We start from the raw sequence: 19,357 nt of genomic DNA, 5'->3' as shown, positions 1-19,357 counted from the left end.
TGTATGTACATACGCGTAGATATAGTTTTATCAAGATTTAATTATTGCTAAGTCAACGGAATCTGTATTTGTACCCGGAACCTGAACCCAATCTATAATTTAATTTTATTGCAGGATTTTAGTAACAGTACAGCAAGTTTTACAAAGTTTCAGAAACAAGAAAGCAATGTATTCTAATATTCCAACTGGCGGTACTGAAAGCTCATATACTAGTCTTATTTGTGGATGATCCACAAAAAAAGAGCGCTTAAGAAAAAAAAGAAGTTTGACAAAACGAGAGTCTGAACGTTCGAACTTATCTAATCCGATGCCATATTATTTTAGAGTTCGAGGATTCAGCGAGAAACATCCGCAATGCCGGTCTCTAACAAGCAAAATAGCATTTCATAGACTTTCCGACCTTTTTGAAGCATTGTGGCTGAACCGCATTGTTGCCAGTGGACGCGATTTGGTTCTGGCAATTGACATCGGAGAAGATAGCGCAGTTGGTTCCAAAGTGTCCATCACCACTAGCTTTGATACCAGTGAAACTGTCATATTTGAAACAGGCACCGCTGCAATCGGGTTTGTAGCTAAGGAAGGTACCGGTACAACCGGTTGCTCCAGTCCAGAACTTGACGCATTGACCACCGGGAAGGCCAGGGGTTCCCAAACAGTTGGCGGCGAAGACAGCGATTGGGCTGCTGGTGAGGAGAGCGAGAATGACAGCTTTGATTTGCATTTTGTAAATTGGTATATTTGTTCTGCGGTTTCAAAACTTGACTGTCAGCATCAAACTAGCTTCTAGAAATCTTAAGTCCCGACTACGAACTCTGCAAATACTAACCGCGAGAATACTCAATTAATATTTGCTTCAAATGAGCCGAAGTAGTGGATTGAAAAATGGACGTGTAGGAAGAAGTATCTGTCTGATGGTTTGCTTTGCCGTTGTAGATACTATCTAGTCTTTGAATACGTTCTTCGTCGACCCATTTATACTTTTTGATCACTCTCAAGCTGCTACGTATTTAATCAGAGCTGACACGCCAGGTACAAAACTATGGTGAAAGGATTCCACTCAATTAAGTCGAGCTCTAAACAAGAAATTATCCTCGGAATCGGCGAATCCATAACCCGGTTTACTGAACTGATATCACTTCGGAATCTCCGTGTATCCTCCTGCACCACAATACGAGGTAATATAGAAATCTGAAAGAATTGAAGCTGCTGATAACGTTTAACCGGCAGAATTCGAAAGCTAGGGTGCTAGCGAGCGAGATCAAGCTCACCGGGAATAAGTCAACTTATGCAAAGCTTGAAGCTGGGAGATAAAGCTAAGCAGGTAGTGATAAAACGTGCGCTGGTCGAAGTAATTACTGGCAATTTAAATATATGAGCCGCATATACACCCTAGTTGCTCTGAGGGTGCTCTTGCAGGTTAACTAATAGTTGGTTGCACAGCCGACCGCGTATCCACTATCCCGCACTACGTGGGGTTTTATAATGCCGGGGGTGATACTTCCCGTCCCATTTCAAAAGTGGATAGGTCATAGTATTCAAAGACCCGGATAAAATAAGTGGATTCGATTACTCAACTTGTTCCCTTCCTCTAGTCGTTTGCTTCGACGGATGAGTAATCGCTAGTGAACATCAAGGAATTTAGGCGCCACAAAAACTTGCTAGCTCAGTGCCATTTCTGGCAAACAAAATGTCAGGCCATATAGAGACGTTCCAAATTCATTAACTCCAGTGAACCATTCAGTATACTGCTCAAAAATAGGAGAATTGTGAAGCTTCATGAAGCATAATTTGCTGCAGCCTCATTCTTCCGGCTTTCACCGAAAAATAAATTGAGAAAGAGAAGTAGCAAGCCTCCGCAATCATACATCCATCCTTGCAGGCTGCAGGAAGAGGTAAAGTGGATCTCTCAACTGGTCAATCGTTGTGCTCCGCACGAACGCAACGATTTTTCAAAAGAGCTGGCTCGAAGACCCATTGACTTCAGGTAAAATAGCATAGCGCGGGCGTGGGAAGCGACCCCACTGATCGATCCGTCAACGAATCCGAGAAGTGTTGATCAAAATGTAGCCTTGGCTTCACGCTAGTTCATGCAATTGCATTGAACAGGAACCGATTCGAGCAACCCAAATTGTACTTACAAGTTTACTGCGCGTGCTCTATCACGCTTATTGACATGGGCAAAAGAAAAGGCCGATCTAAAGTATTGCCAGGTTGGTTAAGTGGGGTTAATACCTACCGCAATCGTTTCTGAGAGAATTCCTTGCCAGCTCCCACTTATGAGTCGAGTGATTTAATGGTATCCTTCAGTTTTCGAAAAGATAATGAGTATACTTTCGCCGTATATACGTATATAAAACAGATATCCTTCCTAAATTTTATATTCAACCAGAGTATGGTTAATTTATCTCATGTCTATCCAAACGAGACCAGCTACTACTGGCCGCCGTATTACAAGAAAATAAAGTCCATTCAGGAAGTCCAAGAAGAAATGGGACCTTATTTACTTAGGATCTACCATTCGGTTCCACTGAAGCCGATACGGTTTGCCTAGCACTCCTCCTTGTTCGAAGAAATTTTTACCTTCCACTCTCCGTTAATACTCTTGGATGCCGGCCTACAAAGTCAAGGAATTGTGGTATTGATACAGAACCCTACACTCACATATAATCTCCTTATCAACGAACGCCAACTTGGCTGGGCTGATACGCGGCGAATCCAGAATAGAGTTTCAGAAATTTATTTAAAAAATACCAATGAATATCCCAGAAGACCTTTTTATTTAGGAAAACTTTCCCTAAACTAACTTCTGACGGGCTGGTTTTTGTTGGACAAGCACGCGGGCACATACACATCGATGTCGGCGGTGGCGGCGGTGCTTCAAACTTCTCAAAATTAAAAGAGTTATCCGGCAAGTCGACCCCCTGATATTCACAGATAGTTCTCAAAGCCCCACAATCACTTTCTTAAGATCATCACGTTAGGCTTCAGCACATTTGACGGCTTTATTGAGAAATCCATCGGGTGGCATCGTGCACATACAATGAATATCAGTGCCGGAGCAATACGATATAGATGATACGAAGCACATAATCTAAAGCGTATAAATTAGGCAGGTATACATGCATAAAGGTTTTGAATTAGGATTATTAAACTTATAGCGCACGACGGGAGGATGCGCAACTGAGCCACAGCGAAGCCTACTCATAAAAGGCATACCAAAAGTCTCAGTATTGAATATGTGACTTCGTTAGGTTAAAAGCCGTATTGATCTGCGCAGGAGGTATCATAGATTTATCAAGATTGACGCAAAAACGCGCAGGAGGACGAAAATATGGCCTCATACAATTGGTTGCGGGACTAATTGCAGCATTCTTTCAACCTGAAAAGTACGACGTTTTTTTTTTCGAGGTTGTCCAATTGGCCTCACCCGCAAGCAAGCCAAGACACTAACTTGTTGCTGCCAAATCACGGATCGAAAATCATGAAAATGCATGGCAAGAAGGCCTCGGAGGAACCTGAAATTACCTAGTTCATATTTGAATCAGAGAAGGTTAAACTTGCATAACATTTTATCCTTTTTAGGATGCAATAAGGCTAGCTGTCCAGTCCGATCCTAGAATCCTCAAACAAGTCGTGAGATGCTGAGCTATAACTTGAATGAATGATTAGGATAATGTAGTGGCGTGTCGATTATTGGTTCCACACGTGTACATATTTTAACATATATATATATATATATATATATCGGTGAACTGGCAAAATAGTTAAGCAACTTCGTGGTTGAGAATCATGCTTTGAGAATCTAGATGACACATGCTTGAGCATCGAGGACTAGGTAAGGGTCAGATTCATGAGTTCTGCAGGTCGATACAGCTTTTCGAAAGCGATTGGTCGCTTTCTCATTAGGTACCGGTATACCAGGCCCGAGCTAGGCGTATCTCAGTAGTCTCGGTGACCTTTCTTGTGCTGTCTAAGCTGGATCCAGCGGCCGCTGTTAAGGAACACAATATGATTGGTTGAAGGGCTCCTGATACCATATTGTGGCTGTAATAAGTGGCTAGAAAATCATTCTTCCAACGACTGTGTTCAGAAAACTGTTGTGAATACAGCGCAGGTAGTCCTTATTTAGTCAACAATAACTTCCGTCCTTTTGAGCCATATTTTAATGTATTTCGTGCCAGCTAGTTGTTACACATGCTAGCGCAAATAATCGAAACTCTTATTAGATCTATACTACGGCAAATCTAAAGAGTCTCAAAAACAATATCTGAACAGCGACGACAGATCAAAACATTAAACGACTTTCAAGATTGTGTGTCAAATTAACTCTATCCATCAGCTTTGATTGAAATTTATATATTTCAATGTCCCTAAAGTCTTTGGATTTCAACGGTGCTGACGCGGACCTAAGTCCCCCTTATAAATAAAGTATAAATAGTCCCCTCCTCGCCCGTAGTTGATATCGGCGGAAACATCAGGATGATAAGCCCTTTTCCAGCCATACGGGGCGGAATCTAAATGACCCCTATAAAGCGCAACGTCGGTTATATACCCATTCGAGATCTCTTCGCTACAGATAAGATAACGATATTTGCCGCCAGCGCCTTTTGCGAGATCACCAGAACCATAATCCTCGTCAGTGATCAACAACCTAACATCGGTTATCCCCCTCCCATGAGGGTCCCTGTCAGCGTGGATAAAAACATATCTAAATTGTCACCATTAGTGAAAATCAAAGATGATAGATAGTAAGCCAGGGATTTTGCAGCGTACTCTCCCTTTTGGCCGTGGTTTATATCGGCACTTCCTCCGTTCATGCACTGAACAGCTCCATCCTCATGCTCCCTGCCATATTTAACCTTTTTGATGAAGGCAAGCGTTAGCATCTGTCTCATCTGAAGGAGCCGTATGAACCTTACCGTAAGCCCAGTGACTCTGTTGTCTGACATTTTCACAGTAATCCAACGACTTTTAACTTCCAATGTAAATGCGAAATACTCGCGGATAGCTGAATGTTAATGTGTATTTCCCCCATCATTGCAAGACGAACGGCCCCTCAAATAATATTTTTATAGTACGGAATTCGTTAAGTGCCCCGCATTGCAAAAACGAGTCGTTTTTTTCAATGAAACGCTAGCCCAGGTTCAACCGAGGTACCCACTTGGCATGCATATGCACACCATATACTAAGCTAGGGTTTCCATCAGAATATTCCACGACAAGGCGGAGTTACAAAGGTAAACTTAGGAAGGGTGAAAACAAATGGCATTACTTGATATCAGAGTAAATAAAGCTTCATCGGAAGCTACTAGGGTTGAGTGATCACGGGTGCTGGTGAGGAATTAGCTATTCGATGGATTTTGGCACAGGTGAGGAGTTAGAGAATGCGAAATGTGTTGATATTGTCGTATCTTAGGAGAATTCAAAATTGGAAATGCAACCAAGCCAACACATTTGTCAGTTGTTTCATAGGCGGAGTGTCGAGACCAAACAGTCGAAACCAGCTATCCTCGCATCGCAGGGGGTCAAATCGATAGCTGTAGTTATCAAATTTAACCTTTTCACCGCGGTGACGTATTTTAGCTTAATGACGAATCTCTAACCCACACAGCTTTAATAAGTGGCAGATAACGGCCTAGCCGGGGTGACAACTGGCCGGATTTTGGCGCAAGACTGATCTCGGACTAACAAGATTTAATGTATCGATATCCCTCTACTGAAATGCATCCAACACATACTTACTTTTCCCGTGTTTTGATACAAAACTCTAATTATTCCTCGATATTCCTGGCAATGCCGTTGCTTCCACAGTCATTTCCACTAGACCCTTTCATTTACGGAGGAAATGGTAGCTGAAGAGATTTTGAATTGGCTTCGGCTTAATCTAGTCAACGAAATCAATCAAATCAAATATCAGGCACTGGATCTACTTTTCGAACCACCCTAGCTGGCTGTCCGATAGCAACACTCCAGTCCGGGATATCCTTTGTAACAACCGACCCCGCTCCGATTGTACATCCCTTCCCGATCGTGACACCAGGCATAATAGTGGTATTGCCCCCAATCCAACAATCGTTTCCGATTATAACGGGCCTCCCATATTCTATATTATCCCTCCGTGACTGAACGCCTGTCTCGTGGGTTGCAGCGAAGATAGATACATTTGGACCAAACATGACCCTATCCCCAATCTTAACAAAGCAGATATCCAGAATTATGAGGCTATTTCGGCTCTGTTAGCTCAAGTGGACGATCAGACAAAAATAGATAACAAAACTGACCCGAAATTCGCATAAAACCTCTCGCCAATGATTATGTTACATCCATAATCAATCCTGAACGGTGGTTCGATAAAAGGGTTCTTGCCGACACTGCCGAGTACCTGCCGGAGCATGACCTCTCTTTCATCTGTGAGGGAGTCGCGGGTCGCATCCGCGGGAAAGTAGTCGTTGTACTTGTGCAGCAACTTGCGCGCGCGAAAGCGACCTTCGCAGAGCTCAGGAACCATCCCGTCGTACCTAAAAAGGAAAACGAAATAAATTATTAAAAGGTTGTCAATTAACGCGTTACCAGGAAAAGAAAATTGCCTCACAGGACTCCAGATATCATTTTCTCATACTCTTCACACCAGGGGACATTGTCCAGCGTCCGGGCGAAGGCAATGGCCTCAGGGTCCTTCTCAAGATTGGCCATGTTGAAATTCAAAGCGCAGTATATATTATTATGCCGTATGGGCGTTGATCAAAGGAAGTAGGGCTGGCGGCTTATATGCGCCCAAGTAACCTCGGTGTCACGACGGCATCCCGGCGTTGGCACTGATCTACCGAGAGACCTTCCGAAATTCATCCGGGAAAGTCTTGCCGATTCTTTGTTTGCCAGTTGCCAAGCACACTGTTGCGGTTGAAGACTCGACAACACAATTGTAACTACGAATATGGACGTTCTATTATATATGTACTGCAACATAGTTGATAGATTCCAACCACAGCTAATTAGGTATATCGGGAATGAAGCGTTCTTATTTGTTGGCCTTAGTTACTTGTATATACGTATTTACATTTCCGTTGGCTCAAAACGGTACATCAAAAGCCTATGTACATTCATATATACCCACCATTATATTAATAGCTCACCTGAACTCTAACCTTTGTAAACAGCTGGCCCAGGCATCGTGTAATTCGTTACTGGTGGCCAGTAAGGGTTGAAGTAAACGCCTGGATCGGTAGCCGAATAAATACCGGGGATCTTTCCAACGGGCTTTGGGGTACCTCCAGTACCGCCGGAAATTTCAAGCTGGGCGCACCCGAGATAAAACTGAGCCCCGCCGATAGATCCAGAGCCATGAACAGCGATATGTTCACCTCGAAGTAGATACTGGCCATTAGGAATCGCCTTAGGGATGGTGAAGGTGTAGTTTTTGAAACCATCGCTTAACCACGTCATGGAGGTCGTATAAGTAGCAAAGTCTTTGACACCGAGCTCATAGATCTTAAACCAGTCGCCAGAGCCATCGTATGTGTTAACATTGGCTGTGGTTGATTTAGACAAATACGCGTAGAGTGGGCCTGGGTGGCCGATATAGTCGCGAATCGTGAATCCGACAGTGCTCCCTGCGGTAACCTTATAGGTCTTTGTGGTCGCTGCATATCCGAACGAACCGACGTTGCAGCGCAAGTCATTCGAAGTGACGTCTTGAACTGGCGAGTTCGAGTTCGTCGTACGGCGAACGTATTCATATTCACCTGTTACAGTGCTGCCCACGATGAGTCTTTCGAAATTGTAGTGAGCAAGAGCTTGAGGGGCGGCCGCGGCCGCAGCTAGAAGGATTGAAAAATTGAACTTCATTGTGGGAGGGTTACTAGTATGATTTTGACGGATGAAAGAGTACTGTTGATTCTTTTCTGGCGAAGACAGTAAACTTGGCTCTTTATATACTAAAAAATTTCCAGACGCCTGCGCAGTCGACAAGTCTATACCGACAATTTACATGATGCCATTTTCATGGGTTTAGTACATCAATTCAAGTTCTGGACTGATGAGAACCCGAAACACCGTCGGGACGAGTAATGCTACAAAAGCGGAGATTGGTAAATTCCCGTCGTTCCTAAGCTCTCTCGTCGGGGAGGTAACGAATCCATTAACCCACAATAGCGATGATATCACCGTAGCACCACTGCACCACCGCACCGAAATTCAGGATCGCTCCCAGACTACAAGATCGCCATATTCATTCCCCTAAGAGTTAGCTGGCGGAATCCGATCGATTGAACCCGGGTTATGTTAGAATCATTTCTTTTACTCCACCAGTGCTAATTAGTGATAAAGTTCTCGTTCCGAGACATAGTTTCGCTAACGCGAGTCAGATCGGCTACCGCGGTGGCTGTCCCGTAGAATGGGTTTTAACCTACCCATGGCACCAAGCCGGAATACCACAGGATCAAGCGTGTGAAACCACGGGAATGTCAGTCCGAAAGTGTATAATTGAGACGCATCCCTGTTCTAGGACAACCTAGAACCAGTCTTACCTGAGTGGAAATTTTGTAGCAAAAATTCCATAATCAACTAATATAATATACGGTTTAGAAAAAAAAAAGTCCCGCCATTAGTTCGTGACAAGGAAAACTTCTGGATACCCGGGAAGCAACCCGAAAACGTTATGCATATATGTCCATGTTGTGTTGCCTCTATCGCTACAAAACTCGAACATTGGAAGTTATCAAATTAACATCAGATTCGATTTATCCACAAATATAAGCTTATAAGCAAGTTCACATATATGATCGCTAGTTGCAGTAACTATCATTAAAATTTCTTCATGACGTGACCATTGTAAAGATGCAGGCCTGGCCTGGACATGAAACGCTCGAGAGTACTTGAGTGTCTTCAATTGTTCACTACACGACGAAGCTCGTAGATATATATGTAGCTACGTTAATTCATGTATTTATAGTAACGCCGTCATGTTCTCTTTACCGTCTACCTTTATGGCTTTTTATTTCCACTCAATCGAGTCCCAATTGCTCGATATCGACCCTGGACGACTCCTCCAGAGGCTTGGATGCTGTCAGCTCCGCCTCCAGTTTGTTCAGCTTTTCTTTCACTTCTTTATTCATTTCTGTGATGCGCCCATTCGCTATTCGCACCGACTCTAACCTTAGGCCGACAGATAGCTCGGGGTCCAGCCCTTCCTCTAGTTCCTCCAATAACCTATCCCCAAATTCGTCTCGCAGTTCATCTACTTCATCTCGCAACATATCAACATCGGTTTCCCATTCTTCTTTCAGCTCTTTTATCTCATTCTTCAACTCTTCAATCTCTTGACGCTCTGTTCCTAGATCTTGAAGACCTTGCTTTAATGTTGCTTTGATTTCATTGAGATTCCATGCGAGTTGTTCCTTCAGCTCGGAAAGGGTAGTCCCGCCTGAGAACTCAAATTTGCGGTCTTCGGGCTGACTATCCACATTTCCCTTCACCTCAGAGGCTAACTCCTGTCTTGCTTCCTCCGCTTGATTTAAAACTTCTAGAAGGGCTCTATCTAAAGTTACGTCTTGAATAGCATTGTACTTTTCAATCCATTTTGCCAGTAGTGGGAAGGAAGCTAAATCTTTCTCAATATCCACCTCGTCAACGATGATCAATGTCTTCCAAAACACCGCTGCGTCCTGGTTTTGGTTGGCATGTTCGACGATCGCCATAATTGCATAGAGTTGATATTTCGCGGGACGGCCATATATATCGACTCCACCATCGATAGTGGCGTCGATAGCTTTACCGCAGCCGAGTTTGATTTGATAGAACAAGCTACTCTGAGTTTGGTGTTCCGCCGAAGGAGCTTCAGAAATTTTGGCTTCCGTCTCGAGTGCGCGGTTGAGCCACCCGGCTGTCGTAAGAATGTCCTCATATGCCTTCCTCCAACCTTCTGGGTTGCTTTTACTACTGAACTTTATGGTTGGCAGCATCTCCCATGCTTCTTCGTATTCCCCAAGCCGTAGGTGAGATGAAAATAACTTGATTTCAAGCTCGTCTAGTGTGACGGAAAACGCAGGGGTGTCGCCTTTGGTACGGGCGGCGTTGTTCGGGAACAGAGCATTTAGGGATTGTCGTTTCATTATTTTTACCATTTTGAGAAGACACTGGTGAGCGACTGCCCAGTTGTGAACTGATTGACAGTTCTCATAAGTTTTATTTAGATACTGGAGGTTTGCCGTAAGAAGATCAATGCGAAATTTCGATGGAGGAGAGATACTAGGTAGGTTCTCAGTGGCTTTCCAGGGGGGAGTGGCAGCCGTGCGCGTATATGGTTTACCAGTGCTATCCATAGCTGGCTGGTTAGACCCGCCGGTATTTGCTTTGTTGGATGGTACCTTGGACGGTATTTTAGTAGCCTCCCAGAAGAATGTATCGTTCGGTGCTTTAAAATCAAACGCAAATACTGGTCCCGGGGCGGGTTTGCTACCACTAAGAACGACTTTTGGAGATCGCATCGGAGCAATTTTCTTCGCGGTAGCGCTAGGTGCACTCGAGGTCTCTGCCATCTTGAAAATATACCTGTACGCAAACGAAAATTTTTAGAAAATAAATCCGGGGTAGTATGGTGTTTGAGCTATACTCTGCACAATGAGGCCTTTCGGCTGACTAAGTGTCTGTTTATATACATGAAAGCAGGCCCACAAGGCTACAAAGGTTAATGAAAGTGAAGCTGGCAAACATTACGACTATATGCTGCCTGATAGGAAGGGTTAAATGGGTGATGGGTAATGGAACTTGATTGGCCCATTAAAGTACCAAGACCTATTTTCGGCCCATCTGAAACCGAGCCGGGTTAGTTTTGCACTGTTGCAGGGATAATTCTAGACCAGCAGATTGTGGGCTTCAGTCAAGGCGGTTTGTGTAACTTGCCGATGTCGAATCGGAATTGTAAGCCCATCTCGACCAGACCCCTCACTTCGAATTGCTGCCCCTTTTTCCCAAGGCTTGTAAATGATACCTTCTCTTTTCCTTATCTTTTCAATTCCTAATATTATCACAGGATCATATCAAACAACTTACCATGTTATGAGCATATGCATTAATATTTGTACTTTGGGTGGCTTGTCGCCTGGACCAATGACCAGCACGCACGTACCTACACGTACCTACATGCACCATATATGTCGGTATGCGGCGTGATTGAACCGACGTCAGTGAAATAGAACAGGATGTAAGCAAAATTGAACTCAGCAAACTTAGTCAAAACTTTAGATCTTGATAAACTCCACTAAATCTTTAATCTAGTTTTTACGGAATCATATACTTTTGCAAATTTTGCTAGCAGATCGATAGTGAAAAATCCGAAACTTTACAGACACTGGCCCACCCAACCGCGCAGCTGCGCAGCGTTACAACCGTAGGGCCGATTGGGACTTAGGGAGGATATATATAGACTTCCATACTAGCTCTTCGACCTCCTTCTTTGTCTCGCGTCGACCATCTCGAATAAAGTGCTTTCCAATTCTCAACAAAGAACCCGTATAGCTTCGTATGTTTTTTAAAGTTTTTTTATTTATTTATTCGTGTATAACTGACTGGGCCTGAACGAAAATCAGAAATCTGTATCAACCTTACATTATGCGATAGTGAGAGGAGCGGTCCTAGAAGGTTATAGCCATCCGAGCCTGGATCATGCCTAACAGTGCGGCTGCAACATACAACACACAGGACGTATTTTCGTTGTAACGTATGAGATATTATATTACACTAGCTCCTCGAGGTCGAGCACATATATATTAATATTTTCGCTTCGCGATAACATTGGAGAGGTAATGCCTATAGTTTTTTTTCGCCGGACTATGCATCATGTAACTAGTCATGCTATGCATATACCTCTACCGGTACCCAGCCTAACTGGTGAGTTTCATGGAATCCAGGTCTCTACTCTAGGGGGCGTGCACGAGTACGGAGCTCGCAGTCAACATGCTCCGCAAGATTCAAAACACCTCAGCAATATCTCTGCGGGTCGAGATGTTGATCTTATTAACGCTCCTGACTTTAAGGGTCATATTATAAACCTCTGTCATTAAGGCCTATGTACTATCGATAAAGCGTGCCACTAGCTGCGCCGCCCATCTCCGTGGGTGCTTGGGAAAGAAAGGCTGTAGCAAAATAATAGGTATGAAAAAGCAGTGCCTCTCACCAGAGTGAAACGGTGGCTTGGCCTTGGGAGCGAGACCAGCCTTAGTTTCAAGACGCATAATCAAGCTTTTCAAATGCATGTCGCAATAAATGTATCCTGTCAGTAACCTGACGCCACAGCACCATAATTATAATTATCCTATATTTCCTACTATTCGAATTTCGAATAAGGTCACGCGACCCACCCTACATATGCTCTAGACCCCGCTAACATAATCATCAACGGCGGACCTTTCATAGTTTTAGATTAGGTCATCTACCTAGTTATACACCCGCATAAAGCTCCGAAGCCCACGGCGCCATAATCGATCGCTTGGCGAACCCCCTAGTTTGGTGATACCTTCTCTTTGGAGCCTAGTCATCGATGGAAAGGCTTTTGTGATCTTAAAATCGGTAAGTTAAAGCGATTCTGGAAGCAGAAATGTTTCGGGGAATTTGAAGGACTGTTGTTGCGAAGTGGAACATGCTTTTGAGGCGAGACCCTGGCTGCGAAATACAAGCACGATCGCGAAGTTATCAATATCAATAGCAGAACTATCAGAATGAAATCGATTAATGAGATCGTGTCGCATGTCACCAATATGTATATAAAAACCTTCTGTTTGCCTAATATTCTCGCTAAGTTTATTCACTAGTATCAGCATCTCCGCTTCTAGAACTCTCTTAATACAATTTCATTCATACAATCTCATGATTGAATAGCTGGCCTATTCCAACAACCAACATCTTAATTAATTCAATCATTTGAACAACTGTCTAATAGTTTAAATTTTTTTTTTTTTGCTAATTCCGCATTTATCCGACCACTTAATCGATACATATACAAATCCATAAGCTAATCCTACTAAACCGAAATGGCTGACCTCAACACTAAAATCGACCTCGGCATCCTCGCTCCAGGGCTTAAGTTTTCGATCACTAGTGTCGACGTTATTCTTGAGAAGGGGCCATTCTTTGGAGAGTTTATCGGTTGGGGTATCAACGGTAATAAATTCAAGAACCAAAAGGTAGGGGATATCATGGTGTCACGATCACATCATTCTTATACGGTATGTTTACTAACAATATGAATACAATTCTAGAACGGCCTGAATCTTGCTAGCGGCAATCTAAGGCTACCTTTGCAAGTCCCCAAGATTGCAAATACTCCAGAGGCTCCGGCCAATATCGGAACCGTCAAGTTCGGAAGAGAAGTTAGTCCCACAGAAAACGTCTCACCGGGCCGAATCGAAATCGGCTTTCAGGTCGTGGGATCAGTAGCATTGAAGAAGGGTGCCAAACCCCAGCCATGTGGATACAAAGGCTATATCACTATCACTCCAACTGAATGGGGCCGTATTCAGCGCCCAGATGGTGTTCAAATTGCTTACGGCTTCATCGGGCAGCCTCCTAGGAGCACCTTGATCGGAGTCCCCAATCTTCGAGATACCCATGATCTTAAGTTCGACTTTGTCATCGGCCCGGATATGAAGATAGCAATGACACCCAGCCTTGACACTTCCCTACTTAACAAGATTAGTGGTGGTATTATTGACGTTGCTCTCCAAGCGCACCAAGAGGCGGCAAACTTTGCCATTGGCGATAGGGTTCCAGGCCTTGTGGAAGGTGTAAATATCATCGGTACCATTCCAGGAAACTTCAGACGCATTAAAAGGCAGTATAGGGCTTAAGATTTGGCCTTGTACCCCCCGGTTCTAACTTAGCCGATGTTGTGGTTTACAGTTTATGAGTCTAGTTCTCAACTGTCCGCTTGTATTTACGTTTTAGCTTAATCGCAATTGGTTATGCTTTCGAAGGTGTCGGATACCGAGTTCTAGTATCATTCTCCATTTTTTCTAGTTATAGTTACCATATCGTGGTTACGTCTAAAATCTTGGCTTCTATCCTCAACTGTGATTCCCACAAACTGATACAAAGCTAGGGAATGCATTCGAATAATATACAGAGACAAAATTAAATAGGTGACTCGAGACTCGAATCGTCGCGTTGAACAAGAGCGCCCAGCAGCAATTAATTCTAGTTTACGAGATAAAAAGAGCGGCCTCGTCGCACCGCGTTTGTTGTATTTTTTGTGTTACCTTAATAAGGCATGGTGTCTGTGTTGTGTTGTCGTCGAAAGCGTCTCGTGTCTCGTGTCACAAACACCAAAGCCCACAAGCCAACCACAGTTTCCAATTACAATTACCCCAGATTAATAGTCTATTCTCTCTCGCCGAATGCCGTCATTTCTCTCCCGCCAGACACGCTACGGCGTCAGCTACAACAAGCTTTATTCAATATGTGCCCTAATATACCTTAGTAAGTTCCATATCCTTTTTCGGCAGAATCAATTGGCTAATGATTTGTGTCTCGTAGACTCGACCATGGCAGGTCTTGATGCCTCGCTCATCGGGAACCTTAACACACTCCCCTCCTTCCAATCTTTCTTCGGCACCGGTACATCGAAGGCCACGACGGGGATGATATTCGCATCAATGCAGGTTGATAGACATTGGCAGTTCGTTGGGTGATACAGAGCTGGGCTGACCGATTGTGCCTAGTAGGTGGGTGGCATATTAGGAGCCTTCACACTCAGACTTGCAGACAGCAGGGGCCGGCTCTTTTGCATCCAGATTGGTTCGATCGGAGTTATTTGTGGTGCTCTTATCCAGGCATTCTCGCGCTCAAGTATGTCTACGGTGCCTAATAGCGTAGGTTCCGATATGCTGACTATGCTTGTAGTGTGGATGTTCATGGTCGGGAGATTTACTCTCGGATTCTTCTCGACCCTCGCTTGTCGCTCTTCGTCAATATATCTTATAGAGATATCGCCAGCTGAGCGCCGTGGGACTATTGCTGGACTCTATAGTAAGGAATGCTCGATAGCTTCTGTGTTGCACAGAAAGCTCCGCCAGGCTAGATGCTCGAATACCTCAGACTGGATCAGGGCTAACTTGTAATAGACACCTTATTCTTCCTTGGTTCTATCCTAGCTACTCTAGCCGTACTCATATCCCAATCTATATATCACGGACATGCGGCATGGAGGGTTCCAGTAGCGCTGCAATGCGTGTTCCCCGCCATTGTAGCATCGGGCGTTCGTTATATCCCGGAATCTCCAAGATGGTATTTTCACCGCTGCTCTTGAATAGACGTACCCCGTTTAACTAAGGACTCCTCAGGCTGGTCGCAAACTCTCGATCTTCGGAGGCACGTGATGTCATGACAAGCCTCCATTCGAACGGTGTACTCACCAACAAAGTCTCGGAGGAGTTCGCCCGTATGGAAATAGACGTCAAGCAAAGAGATGGTATGCCCACTGGTTGGAGCGTGCTATATTCCTCAAAATCGAGAAAGCGAAGACTTTTTATCCTCCTTTGTATGAGTCTATTCGGGCAAATGTCCGGAAATAATGTAAGAACGTCGCTCATCTCAGTAACTGCCATCAACTCTGGAATACTAATATGCAGAAGATCATCTCATACTATCTACCCGCTATGCTACATGACGTAGGCATCAAAGAAATGAGCACGAAGCTCTATCTTAATGGCCTTTATGCGATCATAGGATGGACAGCTGCTGCGGTGGGCGCAAGATTACACGACTATTATGGCAGGCGCAAGATGTAGGTTCTCCATTTCAGACATCTCACCTCGCATGTGCAGCGGTACCTAACATGATGTAGGCTCTACAATTGCACTTCGGGCCTTGCCACGTGCATGGGCCTTCTCGCTTTATCGATGGGGATGTACTATCGTACCGGAGAATTTCTATATTCGACCTTCTCCCTTCTAACGATTTATACATTCGGTGTTATTTTCGCTACCGGTTATACTAGCATGCAGGTAAGAAAAAGAGAGATATTTCAGGCCTGAGAGACGTAAATCTGATTTGGAATAGCCCGTTTATCCCGCCGAAGTAATGACCAATGATATGAGGGCTCGTGGAATGGCTGTCGCAACCATGTGTGGTGGGTCAGCGGGATGTGTAGGTGTCCGCCCTTCCCCTCCCGATCTCTGATCATCTTACTAATGCAGATGCCAGCTCAACACGCTGCTTGCTCCCGCGGCTATGGCAAGACTCGGCCCCATGTTTTTTTTTCTCTTCTGTGTTTGGGATTTCATAGAAGCAGTAAGTACTTTGCGATGATTGGTGTTCCTATTTTTGTTTCAACTGCACATTCATTCTAACCAATTGGTTTAATTAGGTGGTCATCAATGCATATTTTGTTGAAACGAAAGGTCGCACGCTAGAGGAATTGGAGGAAGTTTTCAACAGCGACGATCCGGTTGGCCTGAGTATAGAGAAGAGTTCCAAAGAAAGAATGTTTTAGACCATGACCAAGGTAGTGTATGGTCTAGTCTCGTGACTAGTTTGGAGTCGTGGCGGCGGGGAGACGTTATGTTGTTTCAGTGGGGCATCGATGAGTTGGCGTCTGCGAGTATAAAAAGCCATTGGTCTTTGTTGTGCAAATTTTTTCGGGGCTTGTCTCTCCACCATGATTTCATCCAATCATATGATATACGAGATACATATACATTGCATATCCACGCATCAAAGGTCTATCAAGCGTTAACATGAGCAACAGCCGACAATCGCTATACTTCTATTACTCTTGCAACCATATTGGTTGTCTAACAACCGGGACTAACGAGAATGAGTGTTACATATCTTTAGTCCAAGAAATTGATCTAGCCCAAATTCTTCGACAAGGCGGTTCGGCAAGGATGTATCATCGGCCAGACAGCACAACGCCGAGCGGGACTTCAACCAAAATCGCAGGAGCATGCGCTGCCTGCCATGAATATCTGCAGCATCAAGCCGGTGCCACCAGGGGCGGGATCGAAGCCGTGACAGGGGAGCTTAAGGAGGCATTTGGGAAAAATCTTATTAACATGTGAAATGAAAAACCGAATGCCACATGTACAGGCGCACCCCTGAAGCTTCTCGGGCGTCCGATTCGATCGCTTATCTCACCGTTCTATGCCGACCTCGTCACCCCAACTGTGACCATTGGCTTGGAAGCAGCCAGCTCTTCAGTGAATTCTTAATGCTTGCATGCGTCACCAAGCTGCCTGCCAACGAAGTCACACCGCATATACACGATACCGAAAAAATTCTGATTGTCTCGAGATATCCCTGAGAGCTATATATCGACCATTCCCTTCCTTCCCTTTTCACGTTCAATCCACATTCCATTAAATTACCACTTCCATCCCCCCCAATTAATTTCCAAATGCAAAAACCGTTCTAAATCCAAGTCAATCACCTTTAACTTCCTTCCCAAGGCATACGGAGTATGCAATTGTTGCTTCAACCGATTGGATATATATCGAATATAACTTGAAATCTCCATCATCATGCTGGTATCATCTCTCGCCTACCGCATGGAGTGCCTCATCCGGGCCGCCATCCGGTTTTTCCTTTCACCCTTCTTCGCGATTGCCAACGCAATCCTCGCAGTTTTCTCACGCCGTTCGAAAGCGGCAGCACAGCTGTTTCTAAAGGCACAGCTCATCCGCGACATCCTACTTCAATCACCACCTCCTTCCTACCAGTCAACTACCCAGCTTGACCAAAATGCAGCTCGCCTTCGCTCCTTCGAAGCTGCTCTTCAAAATAGAGACCGCGAGCTGGCCTCCAGGTCCCAAGCCATTGAGAGCCAACAGCGACAGGTCGAAGCCGAACGCGATGCTCTCCTTTCTCGTGCCGCAGAACTCACGAGCAAACAATACTCTCTCGACAGGGTAGCTCAAGCTAACCGAAACCAAAGCACAGAGCTAGCTTCCAGCCGCGACCAATTGGCACGAGATACTGCCACACTAAGAGACAATCAGGACGAAGTCCAAAGGCTACGCGATATGGTCGCTAGGGAACGTGCCATCGTTGAAAGACAACGGTCGGAAAACTCCCAGACGCGTCAAAAAATACAAGAGGAGGAGGAAAGAATGCAAGCCGAGGCTATTGCCCAACAAAAACGTCTCGATGAGCGACAATCTGAGATCAACGACCTACACGACCAGTTCCTTCGTTCCCAGCTTGAGACTCTTGAGAATCACCGCTCAGAACACACCGTTCTCGTCGAATCACTCCAAACCCGCCTTGTCGAATCCCAGGAACAACACCAGAAAACAGAGCAAGTTCGTGCCGAGCTCCAAGAAAGAGTTTCTACCTTGACCAACAAGCTCGCTGAACGCACCGAGCGAGAATTCACCCTCGGCACCGAGCTTGGCGAGCTCCGACAAAGACTAAGCAATGAACGCGGTTCCTTCAACCGAGAATTCGGCGAACTTTCACACTCCCTCACCGAATTAAAGCAAAGGTGCAATGACTACGAAGCCAACCAACAAAAGTTAAAAGACGAACTCGAGGCGAAGGAGCAGAGCATTTCAACCCTCGAACAGGATGTCGCATCAAGGGAGCAGGTCCTCCAAGAGCGCTCCAAGTTCCTTGAGACATTAGAAGAATCCCTCAAGGCTCAACAAGCCGAACTCATCGACAGAGAACACAACCTTCAAGATCGCGAACACACCGTTCAGAACCGAGAACACAGCCTCGAAGATCGGGAAACCACTGTTCAAGATCGGGAAACCACCCTTCAAGACCGAGAAAACACCGTCCAAGACCGAGAAACCACCCTTCAGGATCGAGAGAAATCGCTCGAGGAGAAGAGCAAGGCTCTTGAATCTCTCCGAGAAACAATCGACGAACGTCTCAACCACGTCACTGAAGCCGAACGGGACTTGGCAGTACGAAAACAAAACCACGAAGACTCCGTCAAGGCATTCGAGGAGCAAGAGGCCCTCGATCACATCGACGAAGCCGCCGACGCAGAACAAGGAATCGGCCCTGGCCACCTTGTTAGCCGACCAACAATGCGTAACTTGTTGGGCCGTAGGACAAGCGACTTCCTCGGAAAGGGCTTCGGTCGCCGAAGTAGTGTTAGCCAGGGCACAAAAAGCCCACCAAAGAGCCGAGATGGCATGTCAGAGTCCAAAATTAGTTTCACTTCCTAATCTTTCGGGTAGCATATAGATAGACAAAATTTTGTATTTTAGTTTCTAGCATGGGGTTCAGGCGATTTTCCTTTGTGAATTTGATTTATGATTCACGATTCCAAGAATAAGGCGCAGTTCGGATTTCTCAGCATTTTTCTTTTCACCTATACCCCCGCAACATTTGTCATTCAGCATGTACATGTATATAG

General features: G+C 44.9%; 8 protein-coding genes across 8 annotated transcripts; 3 read left to right on the top strand and 5 right to left on the bottom strand.

The window, feature by feature from the left end:
• Window positions 1-364: 364 nt before the first annotated feature.
• On the bottom strand, window positions 365-721 carry AOL_s00188g362 (uncharacterized protein; the record flags this gene model as incomplete). The annotated part of the gene is made up of 1 exon (XM_011128610.1): window positions 365-721. The coding sequence occupies one exon, from the start codon at window positions 719-721 to the stop codon at window positions 365-367; it is 357 nt and encodes a 118-aa protein (XP_011126912.1).
• Window positions 722-4,386: 3,665 nt separating this feature from the next.
• Window positions 4,387-4,949, bottom strand: AOL_s00188g361 (uncharacterized protein; the record flags this gene model as incomplete). Its single annotated transcript, XM_011128609.1, has 3 exons — window positions 4,387-4,708; window positions 4,774-4,859; window positions 4,920-4,949. The coding sequence occupies 3 exons, from the start codon at window positions 4,947-4,949 to the stop codon at window positions 4,387-4,389; spliced, it is 438 nt and encodes a 145-aa protein (XP_011126911.1).
• A 957-nt stretch (window positions 4,950-5,906) lies between these two features.
• Window positions 5,907-6,693, bottom strand: AOL_s00188g360 (uncharacterized protein; the record flags this gene model as incomplete). The annotated part of the gene is made up of 3 exons (XM_011128608.1): window positions 5,907-6,222; window positions 6,282-6,518; window positions 6,620-6,693. 3 exons carry the CDS (start codon window positions 6,691-6,693, stop codon window positions 5,907-5,909), a joined length of 627 nt encoding a protein of 208 aa, XP_011126910.1.
• Window positions 6,694-7,140: 447 nt separating this feature from the next.
• AOL_s00188g359 (uncharacterized protein) lies at window positions 7,141-7,845 on the bottom strand (the record flags this gene model as incomplete). Its single annotated transcript, XM_011128607.1, has 1 exon — window positions 7,141-7,845. One exon carries the CDS (start codon window positions 7,843-7,845, stop codon window positions 7,141-7,143), a length of 705 nt encoding a protein of 234 aa, XP_011126909.1.
• A 1,157-nt stretch (window positions 7,846-9,002) lies between these two features.
• On the bottom strand, window positions 9,003-10,535 carry AOL_s00188g358 (uncharacterized protein; the record flags this gene model as incomplete). Its single annotated transcript, XM_011128606.1, has 1 exon — window positions 9,003-10,535. One exon carries the CDS (start codon window positions 10,533-10,535, stop codon window positions 9,003-9,005), a length of 1,533 nt encoding a protein of 510 aa, XP_011126908.1.
• Window positions 10,536-13,025: 2,490 nt separating this feature from the next.
• Window positions 13,026-13,841, top strand: AOL_s00188g357 (uncharacterized protein; the record flags this gene model as incomplete). Its single annotated transcript, XM_011128605.1, has 2 exons — window positions 13,026-13,178; window positions 13,254-13,841. 2 exons carry the CDS (start codon window positions 13,026-13,028, stop codon window positions 13,839-13,841), a joined length of 741 nt encoding a protein of 246 aa, XP_011126907.1.
• A 546-nt stretch (window positions 13,842-14,387) lies between these two features.
• Window positions 14,388-16,483, top strand: AOL_s00188g356 (uncharacterized protein; the record flags this gene model as incomplete). The annotated part of the gene is made up of 11 exons (XM_011128604.1): window positions 14,388-14,469; window positions 14,527-14,651; window positions 14,715-14,838; window positions 14,893-15,018; window positions 15,114-15,276; window positions 15,333-15,564; window positions 15,624-15,775; window positions 15,836-15,995; window positions 16,051-16,137; window positions 16,195-16,281; window positions 16,358-16,483. 11 exons carry the CDS (start codon window positions 14,388-14,390, stop codon window positions 16,481-16,483), a joined length of 1,464 nt encoding a protein of 487 aa, XP_011126906.1.
• A 1,027-nt stretch (window positions 16,484-17,510) lies between these two features.
• On the top strand, window positions 17,511-19,166 carry AOL_s00188g355 (uncharacterized protein; the record flags this gene model as incomplete). The annotated part of the gene is made up of 1 exon (XM_011128603.1): window positions 17,511-19,166. One exon carries the CDS (start codon window positions 17,511-17,513, stop codon window positions 19,164-19,166), a length of 1,656 nt encoding a protein of 551 aa, XP_011126905.1.
• Between the last annotated feature and the right edge of the window lie 191 nt (window positions 19,167-19,357).

This window comes from Orbilia oligospora (assembly GCF_000225545.1).
Source record: "Orbilia oligospora ATCC 24927 unplaced genomic scaffold scaffold00188, whole genome shotgun sequence".
NCBI lineage: Eukaryota > Fungi > Ascomycota > Orbiliomycetes > Orbiliales > Orbiliaceae > Orbilia > Orbilia oligospora.
The sequence above is the reverse complement of the archived record's forward strand: the minus strand, read 5'-3'. Positions and strand labels throughout refer to the sequence as shown.